General features: G+C 34.2%; 1 protein-coding gene across 2 annotated transcripts; it reads right to left on the minus strand.

Annotated features, from left to right (window-relative positions):
• Nucleotides 1–8343: 8343 nt before the first annotated feature.
• LOC143071072 (uncharacterized) lies at nucleotides 8344–15256 on the minus strand. Of its 2 annotated transcripts, none has more exons than XM_076245149.1 (5): nucleotides 14915–15256; nucleotides 12784–12917; nucleotides 12060–12199; nucleotides 10240–10414; nucleotides 8344–9489 (listed from the first exon to the last, which is right to left on the minus strand). In XM_076245149.1, exons 2-5 carry the CDS (start codon nucleotides 12785–12787, stop codon nucleotides 9230–9232), a joined length of 579 nt encoding a protein of 192 aa, XP_076101264.1. In that variant the 5' UTR covers nucleotides 12788–12917; nucleotides 14915–15256; the 3' UTR covers nucleotides 8344–9229. The 2 variants fall into 2 exon arrangements, with proteins under 2 accessions (XP_076101264.1, XP_076101263.1); XM_076245148.1 differs by having other exon boundaries at nucleotides 13417–15256.
• Between the last annotated feature and the right edge of the window lie 705 nt (nucleotides 15257–15961).

The following is a 15961-nucleotide window of genomic DNA, read 5'->3' on the forward strand; positions in this document are numbered from 1 at the left end:
TGTTTGTTTATAGGTTTATGCTGAATCGAAACATATATAGACTTTTAAAAAAATCTTGCATCTTTTGGGGATATCAATCCAGGAAAGTGGAAGGATATAATGTTTACTTGAAGTGAAAAGGCCTAGTAAAAATAGCAAACAGAAAGTAGAAAAAAAATATTTTGACTTCAGGATTGCGTAACTTTTTATTCTTCGTGGCAAGACCCCCTTTTTTTCGATTAAATCACAATTTCACAATAGTACATACATGATATGAACATGAAATTTTTTTTCTAAGATCAACTGTTTTGCATGAAAGCCTATGGAGCAGTCAATTACAAGACTGCAACCTTATGTTGATTTGATTTGAATCGATTATATTTGTTGTTATTTTTAGGGTTACCTTTTATTGTTATGAAAGAATTCTTAATAGATACTTTGCTAGTGTATACATTTATATTTTAAATACACAATTTCTTAATTTAAAATGTAGGACTTCCTAAATTTGTATTGTTTATGTGATGTATATATATTTAAAGGTGACCTGAGTTAACTTGAGTTAAAAGGGTTATCTTTATTGATATTGTTATGGTTACCTGAGGTAACCCTGTCATGTAAGAATACGTCGTAGATAGTTTTCCAGAGTATACATTTAAGTTATAATAAACCATTTACCTTTTAATTTTGGACTTTATAGATGTGTATTGTTTATATGATATTTGGGAAAGGCGACTTAAGTTAACTTAATTTGAATGGATAATACTTGTTGTTTTTTTTTTTGGGGTTACCTGAGGTGACCCTGTTATGAAAGAATACTTCGTAGATACTTGGCTGGTATATGCATTTATGCTGTAATTACACAATTTCTTAATTTAAAATGTAGGACTTCATCGTTTTGTATTGTTTATGCAAGGTATATATAAATGCTACCTGAGTTAACTTGAGTTAAATGGGTTGTATTTATTGTTATTATTGGGGTTACCTGAGGTAACCCTGTCATGAATGAATACTTCGTAGATACTTTGCTAGTGTTTACATTTATTGTAATAAACAAACTTCTTTATTTTAAATGTAGGACTTCATGAAAGTTGTATTGGTTATATGATGAAAGGTGACCTCAGTTTACTTCGGTTAAGTGGGTTATATTTTTAATTATGTCTGGGGTTACCTCAGGTACCCATGTTATGACGAATGCTTATTAGATGGTTTGCAAGTGTAAACATTTATGTTGTAATCAAACAATTTCTTTATTTTACATGTAGGACTTCATAGATGTGTATTGTTTATGTGATATATCGAAAAAGCGACTTAAGTAAACTTGATATGAATGGATTATACTTGTTGCTATTTTATGGGTTACCTGAGGTAACCCTGTCATGACAGAATACTTAGTAGATACTTTGCTAGTATATGCATTTATACAGTAATAAATCAACTTCTTCTTTTTTAATGTAGGAATTCATTGAAATTATAGTGTTTATGTGATGTATATGTAAAGGTGATCTGAATTAACTTGAGTTGAATAGGTTGTACTAGTATTTGCTGTTATTGTTTGGGTTACCTCAGGTTACCCTGTTACGAAAGAATTCTTACTAGATACTTTGCTAGTGTATACATTTATATTTTAATTACACAATTTCTTTATTTAAAATTTAGATTTGTATTGTTTATGCGATGTATATATAAAGTTACCTCAGTTGACTTGAGTTAAATGGTTGTATTTGTTGTTATTATTGGGGTTTCTTAATTTAAAATGTAAATTTGTATTGTTTATGTGATGTATATATAAAGTTACCTCAGTTGACTTGAGTTAAATGGTTGTATTTGTTGTTTTTATTGGGGTTTCTTAATTTAAAATGTAGATTTGTATTGTTTAGGCGATGTATATATAAAGTTACCTCAGTTGACTTGAGTTAAATGGTTGTATTTGTTGTTATTATTTGGGTTACCTCAGGTAACCCTGTCATGAATGAATACTTCAGATCATTAATCGAACTTTTATAAAAAAAATGTTTATAATTTCACCAGCCATCCTCACCCTACACGTACATACGAAATGAATGATCGGTGAATACAAATAATAAAATCACCTGACAAGTTTGATGACATCTTTGGTATTTAGTCACATTAAAATTTGGTTTTAAGATCTATCTAAATAAGAACTACATTTTCGTGCGAATTTAATCAATGACGCATTACCACGATTACCTGAGGGCACCGATTACCTCAGGGCATACAGCAGCGGACCTATCTTCCACCTGCTAGTAAAACGTGAACACTATATAGTAATAATAGGATGTACGATCTTAAGTATGTTAAACTCAGTAATTCAATAACATCTACTTCAACACATCTTTATAACGTTTAATTACGAAAAGACGCGATAACATCAACGTGTGAATCTGGAGGAAAAACTTATTTCACAAACTTATTCAATGCATTTAGTCATTAAATATAAAACTTGCATAAATCTGATTGTTATCATTCAGAAGTTGACAACACATATGTATCAATATAATTCCCATTTGCTCACGATGTAATCTCATCATTTTGATGATATACAATGTATAGGAACAGTAATCATGTTCATCTAAATGACAGATATTGCTGTAATAGTAAATCCTATCTGTACCAAATACATGAATAGGTGAAGCGAAATTTAGATCAGTCCTTTCTCTTTTTGTTTTGATATCAAGTACGGTTATTTTTTATTATTAAAAGCTGTTCAAAAATTAAATCAAAGATGTCACTTCCCTCGTGTATACCTGGAATCCCTTGATCAGAAGGTAGTTCATTCATGTATGACCAGAATTCTTTAATTAAGGAGGCATTTCCCTTTAGTATAGCTTGAATTACTTGATTAAGGAAGGCATTTTTCTTTCGAATATAATGAATGCATTTCCCTCGTGTGAAGCTGTAATTCCTTGTCTTGATTTAAGGAAGGTATTTCCCTCGTATGAAGCTGTGATTCCTTGTCTTGATTTTAAGGAAGGTATTTCCCTCGTGTAAGGTTGTAATTTCTTGACCTGGTTTTCGGGAAAGTATTTCACTTGTGTATAGCTGTGATTCCTAATTTTAATTGTCTGTTCTATGGTCGGGTTGTTAATTGTCTCTTTGACACATTCCCCATTTCCATTCTCAATTTTATTTCCTTTGTGTATATATGAGATTCCTTGTCTTGCTTTTAAGGAAAGTATTTTCCTCGTGTGAAGCTGTGATTTCGTGTCTTGGTTTTAAGAAAGGTTTTCCCTGGTGTGAAGCTGTGATTTCTTGTCTTGGTTTTAAGGAAAGTATTTCCCTCGTGTAAGGCTGTGATTTCTTGTCTTGGTTTTAAGGAAGGTTTTCCCTGGTGTGAAGCTGCGATTTCTTATCTTGGTTTTAAGGAAAGATTTTCCCTCGTGTACAGCTGTGATTTCTTGTCTTGGTTTTATGGAAGATTTTCCTTCGTGTATAGCTGAGATTCCTAATCTTAGTTTTAAGGAAGGTTTTCCCTCGTGTGAAGTTGTGATTTCTTGTCTTAGTTTTAAGGAAAGTTTTTCCCTCGTGTTAAGCAGTGACTCCTAATCTTAGTTTTAAGGAAGGTTTTCCCTCGTGTGAAGCTGAGATTCCTAATCTTAGTTTTAAGGAAGGTTTTCCCTCGTGTGAAGCTGTGATTTCTTGTCTTAGTTTTAAGGAAAGTATTTCCCTCTTGTAAAGCTGTGATTCCTAATCTTAGTTTTAAGGAAGGTTTTCCCTCGTGTGAAGCTGTGATTTCTTGTCTTAGTTTTTAGGAAAGTATTTCCCTCGTGTAAAGCTGTGATTCCTAATCTTAGTTTTAAGGAAGGTATTTCCCTTGTGTAAGGCTGTGATTCCTTGTCTTGGTTTTATGGAAGGTTTTTCCTCGTGTAAAGCTGAGATTCCAAATCTTAGTTTTGAGGAAGGTTTTCCCTCGTGTGAAGCTGTGACTTATTGTCTTAGTTTTAAGGAAAGTATTTCCCTCGTGTAAAACTGTGATTCCTAATCTTAGTTTTAAGGAAGGTATTTCCCTCGTGTAAGGCTGTGATTCCTTACTTTGGTTTTGAGTAAGGTATTTCCCTCGTGTAAAGCTGTGATTCCTTGCTTTGGTTTTGAGGAAGGTATTTCCTTTGTGTATAGATGTGATTCCTTGTCTTGGTTTTAATGAAAGTATTTCCCTCGTGTATAGCTCCGATTCCGTGTCTTGGTTTTGCTTTACTTCTAGTCTTTCAAAAGTTGAACGCGAAGGGTCCATTATCAAATTTATTAAACATTCATTCGATATAAGGACAGAGGACTACTTAATCTTTCTGTTATTATGTTTTTGGATCTAACTGATTACATTGGTGTTATTTTTTCTTTCGTTTGAAAACATACGTTATGATATATTAATAGTATTACGGTTATTTATAGCTACTTTATCTATATATGTTTTAATAACTTAAGTCGTATAGTGCTTTACATATAAGGTAATTTCTACTCGTTCTGTCATCTGTTAAATACATTGTATGCGTGATGCTCCTGTAGTTCAATTACTGCGTCTGTATGGAACGCCGTAGCTGCCTTATGTGTACTTGTTTTTAGATACGCTTATACTTTTCAATATATGCACATAGTTTTTCTATATATGCACATACTTTTTCTCTATATGCACATAGTTTACTTTATATGCACATAGTTTACTTTATATGCACATAGTTTTTCTATATATGCACATAGTTTTTCTATATATGCACATAGTTTTACTATATATGCACATACTTTTTCTCTATACGCACATACTTGTTCTCTATATGCACATAGTTTACTTTATATGCACATAGTTTTTCTCTATATGCACATAGTTTTTCTATATATGCGCATAGTTTACTATGTATACACATCGTTCTCCGTGTGTATACTTTTCCCTTATTTTCTTGATAGTTCTTCAAGGATATACTTGTATTCAATATACTTTACTATTTCCTGATTGAAGGAATCCTGGGTACCGTAATGGTAAATAAAATGGCAGAGCCACTGATGCTGACTGTTTTAAGGAAAGTGGGATTGCAAGAAGTTTACGAAAGTTTTGAACGGGAAGCTATAACTCCTGATATAATAAGTCTGCTTTCAAAACAAAATTTGCAGTTTTTAGGTATTCCAAACGCAACCGACATGATGAGATTGCGGGCAGAATGTGTAAAATATGGAAAATCCAAACCACAGAAAATAGGAGGATACTCTGGAGCACCAAAATTTGATATTGATAAATTAACATTAGACAGTTTGTTAGATTGTGAATTCCAAATATCCGATATTGCAAAACTTTTATTAGTATCAGAGCGCACAATATATCGCCGAATGGCTCAGTTTGGATTGTCAAAACAAGGCTTTTCAGAAATAGACGATGGTGATCTGGAAAGAGTAGTTTCGGAAACCATTAAAGATTTCCCAATGTGTGGCGAGCAAATGCTTCGACAACTGTTAAGAACGAAGGGTTTAAAAATACAACGATGGCGACTAAGGGACTGCATTCATGAAATAGATTCGTCTGGAGTTCGAGCAAGGAAAGCTGGTCGTCTCCATCGGAGAACTTATAACGTAATGGCCCCTAACCATTTGTGGCACATAGACACCAACCATAAACTAATTCGATGGAGGTTTGTAATAATTGGTGGCATTGACGGGTTTAGTAGGATGATTATGTTTCTTTCGTGTAATGACAATAACACTTCTAAAACTGTTTTGGAAAGCTTCCTCACCGGTGTTGATAATTATGGCATACCATTAAAAGTAAGATCCGACAAGGGACGGGAAAATGTTTCTGTAGCAGATTTTATGCTGACGGAACGAGGTGAAAGCGGCATGATCACAGGTCCCAGTACACATAATCAACGGATCGAAAGACTCTGGAGGGACATTTTTGAAGGCGTCTTGTGCTATTTTTATAATCTTTTCTACTACATGGAGGATCATGATATCCTTGACCCCTTAAATGATCTACATTTGGCAGCGCTGCACTATAATTTCAAGGATGAAATTAACAGAAGACTGAATGTGTGGTCTACAGCATGGGGTTGTCACAGAATAAGGACTGTTAAGGCTACTCCCCTGCAGCTTTGAGGCTCAGGGCAAGTTCAGAACCCAGTTGGCATGCAAATGAATGATACGGAATTACCAGAATTAGGAGTTGGAGAACAGAACAATGAAGCTATCAGAGATGGAGAAAGGCCAATATTTCAACCCTTAAATCTTATAAATGAACAATGTAGGGAGATCCTAAATAATGAATTGAATCGAACAGGCGAGAACTTTGGTATTGATGACTATTTAAAGTCTTTGGAGATCATTTCGGCAAATAATTAACATTAACAAAATCATTAAAATTACATGTGATTTAAAGTAAAACATTGTTGTTGTTGTTGTTTTAGCATGATTAAAGACATAATATTGTTTTTGGTACTAGGAAGATTTTGTATTGATTCTGCACCTTTATCAACAGTTAAGATAACTTAGTACCTAAACTTTTCTCTATTATTCACCAACAACCACAAAATATAGGCAATCTAGCATTACATAGCTCGTCTCAAACCAGGTTCTGATTACAGAACATATTGACATGTAGTAGTTATAAAAGTAAAACTAGAGGTATTTTATGCAATGCTCACACAGGGCTACCCCACGTACCCATCAACATAAATAGTAAATTATTCCTTATAAGGTACCCCCAGTTACAAGAGTTTGTGACCTTGACATACTTTATGTGCCTGTCCCAAGCCAGTGTTCAGTGGCTGTCTTTTTTTATTTGTTGTTTTGTTTTCATGGGGTCATTTTGTCGCTGTGTCTTCCAGGTTGTTTATGTCTAGTTGCTTGCACTTTTTGTAAGGAGCCTGCTTGAACTCACTTGGTAGTGTAGGTGATGCCATTGTTGAAGACCACTACAGTGACCTTTGGCTGTTGTTTTGTGCATGTCCTTGTGCTGTTCTGTGGTGGGATGATATATCATGTGTTTTTTATCCCCTATCAGTTCTTTTATATATAATGATGGACTAGTGTTGCAAAGTGTTCAAAAGCTGTTGTATTTGCAAAGATGCGGCATAAAAATGACATGAAATTTCATTCAAAAAGATTGCATTTTATGAACAAGTAGATGTAAATTGTAATGCATAAAGCATTTACACTTTGAGCTTAGCATAATAATACATGTACGGGTTAAGTCTTCTGTGAACTTAATAAATATGGAAATAAGACATATTTGGCACTTGCAATGTTTTATGAGGTCAAAGTCAAGTAGTATACAGTGGATTCCTTTTAATCACATAACCAATTTGTTATAGAACAAAAGGCTCAAGTGGTGAGCCTGTAACCTCACCTGGTATGCTTGGTATAGGACCTCCCCTGGATGGTTCATACAAAGTTTCAGTTCATTTGGCTCTACTGCTACAGAGGAGAAGAAGTTTTAAATTTCAACCAATCAAAACATGTAAATCCTCATGGCAGCCATTTTATTTTTAACGGACCTGGATGATTTATGCAAATTTTGTAAAGGACCTCCCATGGATGCTTCATACCAAGTTTCAGTTCAATTGACCCAGGGGTTTCAGAGGAGAAGATCAGAATGTTAAAGTTTACGGACTGACGACGGACGCCAAGTGATGACAAAAGCTCACATGGCCTTTGGCCAGGTGAGCTAAAAATGTGCAACTAACAGGAATATGCAATTATAATCAAAGCCCCAACGGTGCTAAAACTAATTGCAACTAGAAGTAGGGCTGTCGGAACGACATCAATACCCGCACCCCACATTGTTTTGAAATATTACTATTTTTAATTACTTATTGCACATCTACAGATGATGGACACTCATATGCAACAATGAAGAAGTAGTTCCAGGGACATGAGGCATGCCTGAAATATGACTTAGACACATTTGGGCCTCTTGTTTTGGCCCCTGGACCAAAATAAAAAATCCTAAACCTTATTGCACATCTGCGAACTATATACAACCATTCTATAATAAAATTGAAACCCCAAAATGCAGAAGGAGTTCCAGGGACATACCTCAAATAGGACTTAGACCCAATTGGGCCTATTGTTTGGACTCCTCGACCAAAATCGAAATTCTGAAACCTTATTGCACATCTGCAGATGATGGGCAATCATATGCAATAAGAATTATCTTACTATGGCTTAAAATGAAGGAGGAGATCCAGGGACACGAAAGTGTAAGGGACGGACGGACAGTCAGACGGACAGACAGACGGAGACGAAAACAATATACCCGAACTTTCTTTAGAAAGTGTGGGTATAATAATCAGGAATATGCAAATAACAGGTATGTGATTAAATGGAGACTACTGTATGATAATTTTACTACTCAGGCAATACATACAATGTTACATAATTTAATATCCAAATAAAATGAACTGTGAAATCTAAACACAAATAACAACATCTTAACTATATGAAGAGGCTCCTTAGAGAACAATGTATAAGTGTAAAATACTGTAAAGTACTGCAACAGTACCCAAACATTGTTCCCAATTCTTACCAGTACCTTATTTAAAAAGTACTGTTGCAGAGGTTTGTCACAGTATCAAGGTATAAATGATTAAAATAATTAAGATCTGTGACATTGCTGTTGTTCCCATAGCAATAGTTAATCCTTTAACTTTGTCTAAATAACTCAATAAACCATAATACATGTAATACTAACAATTGTCTAAAATACTACTAACAGTAACAATATCTAAAATCTAAAAACTATCTACATGGTATATCAGAGAAAGGAAGTCGTCAATTAGCACCTTATATAAACAGGTTTGTAGTTAAAAGTAAGTTTTAACATCATGGTGTCAATCATATGCAATATAGATTATTATATAATACTGAGAACTCCAGAGGCCATACTGTATTTCAAAGAGGCAAATTACTTGCATATTAACCTCATATATTAACTTGGATGAACTGTTTAAGATGACTAAAAATATGACTAGAATAATGACTAGAACAAATAATATTACATACAATTAATAGTTAGATTGTTTGATTGGTTATTGTTCATAATAAGAGATAATAACTTTATCTAGAAAATGAGTAACAAAATGTTTGGCCACAATTGAAACTAAAGGAGACAAAAATCTTTGAAGCTATCGTCCATCTGCTTGATTCATGTATTCCATAGGTAACATTTAGACACATTGATCCTCAATAATGCAGGTTCATGTAATCTTCTATTACATTAAAGGAAATTAACACAGAGCATCTCGAATGAGAACTACACCAACCCATAGTAGGTATTTAAAAAGGCATAGTCATAGAGATCAAACAGCTTGTCATCTGCAGGAATTTCTAGTTCTGAAGATGGTCTTGGTAACATCATTGAATAGGAACATGTATGACCTGTAGGCAGGAAACTAATTCCAACTTCAACAAATTCTATCGAAGGTTGTAGTGTAAATCCCAACACCGGCTCCTCTGATGCACCTGTTACAAATTCCATTAAATTACTCAGGGTCAATCCTGGTCTTCTTCCACCTGAAATACATGTACATTGATTTACTACTATATTTTTATTCACATTTTTATTTATACACATAAGGCCAAACAAAAATAGATGAGTGTTTACTGTTTCCCTATGTACCCTAATTTATTGTCCCCAAATATGCCTACCCTAAATTTTTTATTGACAATTTTGTATGAATTTCCCATAGGTTCCAATGTTAAACTATGTTCGGATTGGTGGCCATCTTGTTTTTCCAATCAGCACAATAAACAGTCCTTTTTAAGGTCCATCCAATGATCATTCATGCTATGTTTGTTAACATTTGGCCCAGTGGTTTCAGAAGAGAAGAAGAAAATGTGAAAAGTTAACGACAACAACGGACGCCAAGTGTGAGCTAAAAATCAGAAGGCAAACGTCTTGTAATTGACATAAGTCCAACGCTAACAAAAGAGGCAAACACATTACCACTCATCACAGTGACACGCTAAACTGTCAGAACTTTTTTGGATCAGTTTATATAAAATCAGGAGTTGTCTGTAGACAAGATCACATAGAGCATGCATTTCTGTTACTGTTCACTTCTAGTAATATTAATACGCTGAATAATTAATATTTTATTATTTTATTAATTTATTAAAATTGATAACAATTAAAAAATATTAACCCTTTTACAAATTCATTTATACGGATAAACTGTAAAATATTTTTTGCTTATCCTTAAATAAACCGGGTACTCCAATGGCCCCCTCGAATTTTTGAATGCAAACTTAAAATTTTCTTACTTCCAACAGATCTGACATATCTAACAAATGCTGAATAAGCACAGTCTTCTTGAATTTGAGTGTTAGATCCTTTCTCTGAAAATGATGGCTTAAGGATGAGTAGGACTGATTTCAGTGTCAGTGGTACAGAGCTTGGTCTTAGGAGGTGGAGAAAAGCTGGCAATACTGTTCCAATCTGAAAATATTTTAAAACAAGACTAACAAGAGTTATTTTAGCACTACATGTATGAAGAAAACTGGAGGCTCTTAAGAGCCTGTATCGCTCACCTGGATTTACCTTTTCACCTTGAGTGAGACGAAAAAATTTAAGTGCTGCAGTGAATTTAGCTGGTTTTTCTATAGAGAACCATATGAGGACCAGTACTGCTTAGTCTTGTTCCAACTGGCTAAGGCCAAAAAAAATATATGTCTGTTTCCTGCTTCCAAGGCAAATAAATCAGGGTCGGTAGGTCGGGATTTTTTTTTTTTTTTTTTTTTTTTTTTTTTTTTTTATTTTTATTTTTGCACTCCCTGTCAGATTTGCAGTCGGTTAAATGTCATGTTTGGTTAGGGTCCTGTACCCCAAAATGATTTAATCCCTTTAAAGAAGCTTTAATTGAATAATCCTCCCAGTGCTGACATTTTTTAAACCTTAATTGTAGCACATTTGTGCTGGGAGCAGCCATTTTGATTGTTTGGGCATAGTAAAATACGGATCTGGATCGGACCGGAAATGAATTTTTCCGACCGGAAACGATTTTTTCCGGATTTGAATAAAAAGATCTAGGGTCGGGGGGTTTGAGTCAGGGTCGGTCGGGAAACAGGAAACAGACATATATATTTTTTTTTTTTTGGCCTAAGTGGTTTCAAGCAAGAAAATTTTTAAATGAATTTTCCCATAGGATACTAGATGAAACTAAGTTTGGCTGTGTTGGCCATCTTAGTTAACAATCCAGGTGATTGGACACAGAGGTCCGAAAAAATCTGTTTCAGGGGCGACAACTCCTACATCAGTTAACGAATCATTTTGACAAATTTCGGAATATGTCAGTCTAATAATACTGAACATTTTTATCCCTGCAAGAAATTTGCTAAAGGCAACGGTTTATGAGTTATTTGCATAAACTGGCAGATGACCCCTAAGTTCTATTTATAGTAACGTTGTTCATGTTTTTTCATGGAACAAAAATCCCAACGGTTATTTTGTGTGGGATACCCTAAGGAACATATATGCTAACTGAAATTGAATTCTGTACAATGGATCTTGAGAAGAATTTTCAAAGTTGCACATGCAAAAAATGCCAAAAAAAACTGTTTCAGGGGCCGTAACTTCTACATCGGTTGAGGAATCGTTTTGAAAATTTCAACATAGGTCTGTCTAATGATGCTGAACATTTATAACATTGACAGAAATTTGCTAAAGGCAACGGTTTTTGACATATTTGCAAAAAACTGCCATCTGACCCATATGTTCTATTTTTAGTAACGGTGGCCATGTTTTTTCATGAATCAATAATCCCAACGGTCATTTTGTGTGGGATACCCTAAGGAACATATATGCCAAGTTTGGTTCCAATTTGCCCAGTGGTTTTAGAGTAGATGATCTTTAAAGAAAAGTTAACGCTGGACAACGGACGATGGACAACGGACGCCAAGTGATGGCAAAAGCTCACATGACCTTTTAGGTCAGGTGAGCTAAAAATGACTTAGACACGCACAAAACACTATATCCCCTTGTTGGACTCACAGATCATAAGAATTCAATATTTTACAATGGTTTTCCATGTCATCATTCTGTTGGCTAAAATTCAATGATGCTTCTTGTATTTTTGTATGCTTACCCGTACAAGTCCTAAACAGTCTAGACCAATCCTCAAGTTTTTGGTGCAGATTGATTCAGGGTCATCTTTACCAAATATATCATTTAAAATCTCTTCACCTAAGAATGTTGGTATGGATCCATTCTGCAGTATGCTTAGTGCTGTTTGAAAGAAATTGATATAATTGACTGACATATAAACTTCTAATGTATACAAAACCAAGAGGCTGAAACACTAACCTAACTCAAATTAGCCAAGTCTGCCATTTTGACTTAACTAAACTATAATGAAAAAAAATCTACACTCAACGCAGCATGATATGACCACAGCTTGTCGTCAAGGGAATCTGAACACTATTAAAAAAACATTTTTGATTCAGACCCCTTTTTGGTACTTAATATCTCTGAAACGGTAAAAGTTACATTAAATCAATTAAAAAGGGCAGGATTTTTTTCTAAGAATTACAATGAATAAAACAGTAAAACCCCATCTGAATCTTACTATTTCTGGCATCGCCCTATATAACCCCTCTTTGACTTAATTAATCTAGAAAATGTTAAAAGTCACACCAAAGCAGACAAAATCTTTAAGGCAAGGAATTTAATGCAAAAAAGCGCGTCAAAATCTTACTTCATTTAAAATTTTACTTTTAAGACCCTTTCCCCCCCCCCCCCCCCATTTCATGCATTTGTAGTATATTAATATCCCTAAGGCTGAGTAGCAGTCCTGATAAAGCATAATTTACCCATAATTTTTCAAATTGTTCTGTAGTCTGTTGCCATATAGTCTCGGAGTCCATTTTGAAAGTACTTTCTTTGAATTTCTGCCAGCACTGTCCGAAAAAAACTCCCGCCTGGGCCCACCAAAGTCTTCTGCTGTCTTTAAAAATACAAGAATCAGTATATGTATCAAGCAAATTTTTAGTGCATATTACAAAAACTGATTCCCCTTTTGAATTGATTACAATCCTTTATTTTTTTCATTTGAGAGCAAACAGGACACAGGGGATGTTGGACATTATAATAAAACAAATTTCTGGCCCCTGCCCTTGCTATATTCAAAATTTCATGTAATTTGGTTTGCCCGAGACCACAAATAGTACTGTGTGCATTTTTATTTCAAATTTTTGACATCTTAAAAAAATTGCACCAGCACAAACCGACTGATTCATATAATTCATTACATGTTTTTTTTCTATGATTTAATTCATCCCTTTCCTTTCATTTTGGGCATATAACACTAAACAGTTATAATGAGGAACAAAATTTGTGGACAACGAAAATCATGCCCAATAATTGAGGTCTTGGGCGACATGAAGACCCCTCCCCCCAAAACAAACCGGATTTGCATGGGGAAAAAATTTGTTCTAGTTGTTTACCTCATGATAGAATTGAACTTCTAAGGTCTTTCTCAAATCTTTATCTTTTGTCTGAGCTATTTCGTCCAAGGCAGTTTCTAATAGCTTCTCACGGTTGACCATTATGAAGTTTGTTTCTCCTTCACATGTCTCTCCACTGTGACAGCTGACATCTATATCAAGTTTTCTTCCAGTAACTATTTTTCCCTGGATGAATCTTAGAATTTCTACTGGATCTGTAATGTTTTCATTAAAAACTACCTCTATTGCGTTGGTAACTATGTAGTCAATTCCACTTTTATCCTCTGCAAAATCTGTATTGGATATATCTGCAGGACCTGTGCATGTTACAGTATTTGGAGGTTCAATTATGTATTGTGCTGTGTCTTCTGCATTTGAAATGTCAACATATTCTGCATGACTCTGAGTGCTAGCAGGTAGATGTACATATAATGAACTAGATGTTGTAGTTGAACTAGAAAAGGATTTGTCAACGGGCGGATTTTGAATATATATACAAGTAACAATGTCTTCAGATGCAGAAGCTTTACTACATACAGGTGTACTTATATTTTCCAAATCCTGAGTACATGTACTAGTACATGCCACTTGCATATGCTCAGCCTCTTTGTGATCTAACTTATTGTCAACAGTATTGTAGCTAGGAGTCAAATGGGGATCTTTAAGATCTTCAGAATCACTACTGTGGGTAGAATCATCAATACAATCTATACTAAGAAAGCTTTTACATTTTGTTAAATGTTCCCGCAATTCTCTGACAGAATATTCAGATAAACAGTTATGACATTTAACTTTGGCTTCTGCATCAGAACATTTTTTAATAGCTGTTACAGAGATATTCTTCTGTATGGGTCTAATGTATAATTTAGCTTGAGGTCCTAAATAACATCTTAGATTTCGAACATTCCACTCACATTCAACCAGATTTAACTCTCTGGAATTCTGACGACAAATTAGCAATTCAAACCCACCACATTGCTTCAGTTGAGGAAAACCTATTGTTTCATTATCAATGGTTTCATCAGAAACAATTTTTTCCATAACAATTGCTTCGGTGTCATCGGTTTGGAATCTTATTTTCCGATGACCTAATCCGGCTTTAAATAGGATCTCTCTTTCAGTAGGTGATGGAACGGTTTTTGCTTCCTTATCAGCCAAACAAACTACTGTTACAGTCCAAGATCTAGAATTAGTTCCACTTGCTTTACTTTTCTTTTTTTCGAGTGCATATTTTTACCATCAATATCCAATTCTGGTAAGACATGGGGAGATCTTTTGTGTGATGCTCTCGTCCCCGTACCAAATAAAGTATTCCTGTGCTGCAGGATGTTTCTGGCAATTGATGACTGTTTAGTTGTTGATAACTGAGACTCGTCTTCCGATTTTTTCAATTCTAACCGGACTTTCTCCGTTATTCTGGCGATGTCACCTAATTTATGAACGCCTAACTTGTTAATTTGTGATTCATTAAGGCTTAAAAAACATTGCAAGTCAATACCTTCCTTTTGGAATTGGGGAATTAAGTGATTTAGACCTAAGTCTTCTAGAATGTTTTTATCTGTTCCTCTCCATTTTCCGCCATTTTAATTGAATAATAGTTTAGTCGATGTCGGTAAAGAAATATTAAATTTCTGGCAAAAACGTATCTTTTGAAAACTATGAGTCATCTATGTGCATATGGAGAAAAAGTATGTGCATATAGAGAAAAAGTATGTGCATATAGAGAAAAAGTATGTGCATATAGAGAAAAAGTATGTTCGTATAGAGAAAAAGTATGTGCATATAGAGAAAAAGTATGTTCGTATAGAGAAAAAGTATGTGCATATATAGAAAAACTATGTGCATATAAAGTAAACTATGTGCATATATAGAAAAACTATGTGCATATAAAGTAAACTATGTGCATATATAGAAAAACTATGTGCATATAAAGTAAACTATGTGCATATAAAGTAAACTATGTGCATATAGAGTAAAACTATGTGCATATATAGAAAAACTATGTGCATATAAAGTAAACTATGTGCATATAGAGAAAAAATATGTGCATATATAGAAAAAGTATGTGCATATATAGAAAAAGTATGTGCATATATAGAAAAACTATGTGCATATATTGAAAAGTATAAGCGTATCTAGAAACAAGTACACATAAGGCAGCTACGGCGTTCCATACATATACATCTTATAAACCATTTTTTAATGTAGCTCTGCTCTTTGATTACATATGTTTAAAACACATATTATGCAAATAACATGAGTGCGCATGATAATCTCCTCTGTATATGCGTAGGTCGCTCTGCTTATGTCGTCTGTAGATATAAGTCTATGTATGTATGTGTAGAATTGATAATGTATGTCTGTCTGTTTTTGAATCTGTTTGTCTGTCTATATGTATGTAAATATTATGTAAGGTGACCTGTAGTTGTTAATTTCTGTTTCAGTTTGGTCTTTTTGGATAGTTGTCTCATTGGCAATCATACCACATCTTATATGTATGTATGTATGTTTGTTTGTTTGTTTGTATGTGTGTATGTATGTATGT

This window comes from Mytilus galloprovincialis, chromosome 4 (assembly GCF_965363235.1).
Source record: "Mytilus galloprovincialis chromosome 4, xbMytGall1.hap1.1, whole genome shotgun sequence".
In the NCBI taxonomy this organism is placed as follows: domain Eukaryota; kingdom Metazoa; phylum Mollusca; class Bivalvia; order Mytilida; family Mytilidae; genus Mytilus; species Mytilus galloprovincialis.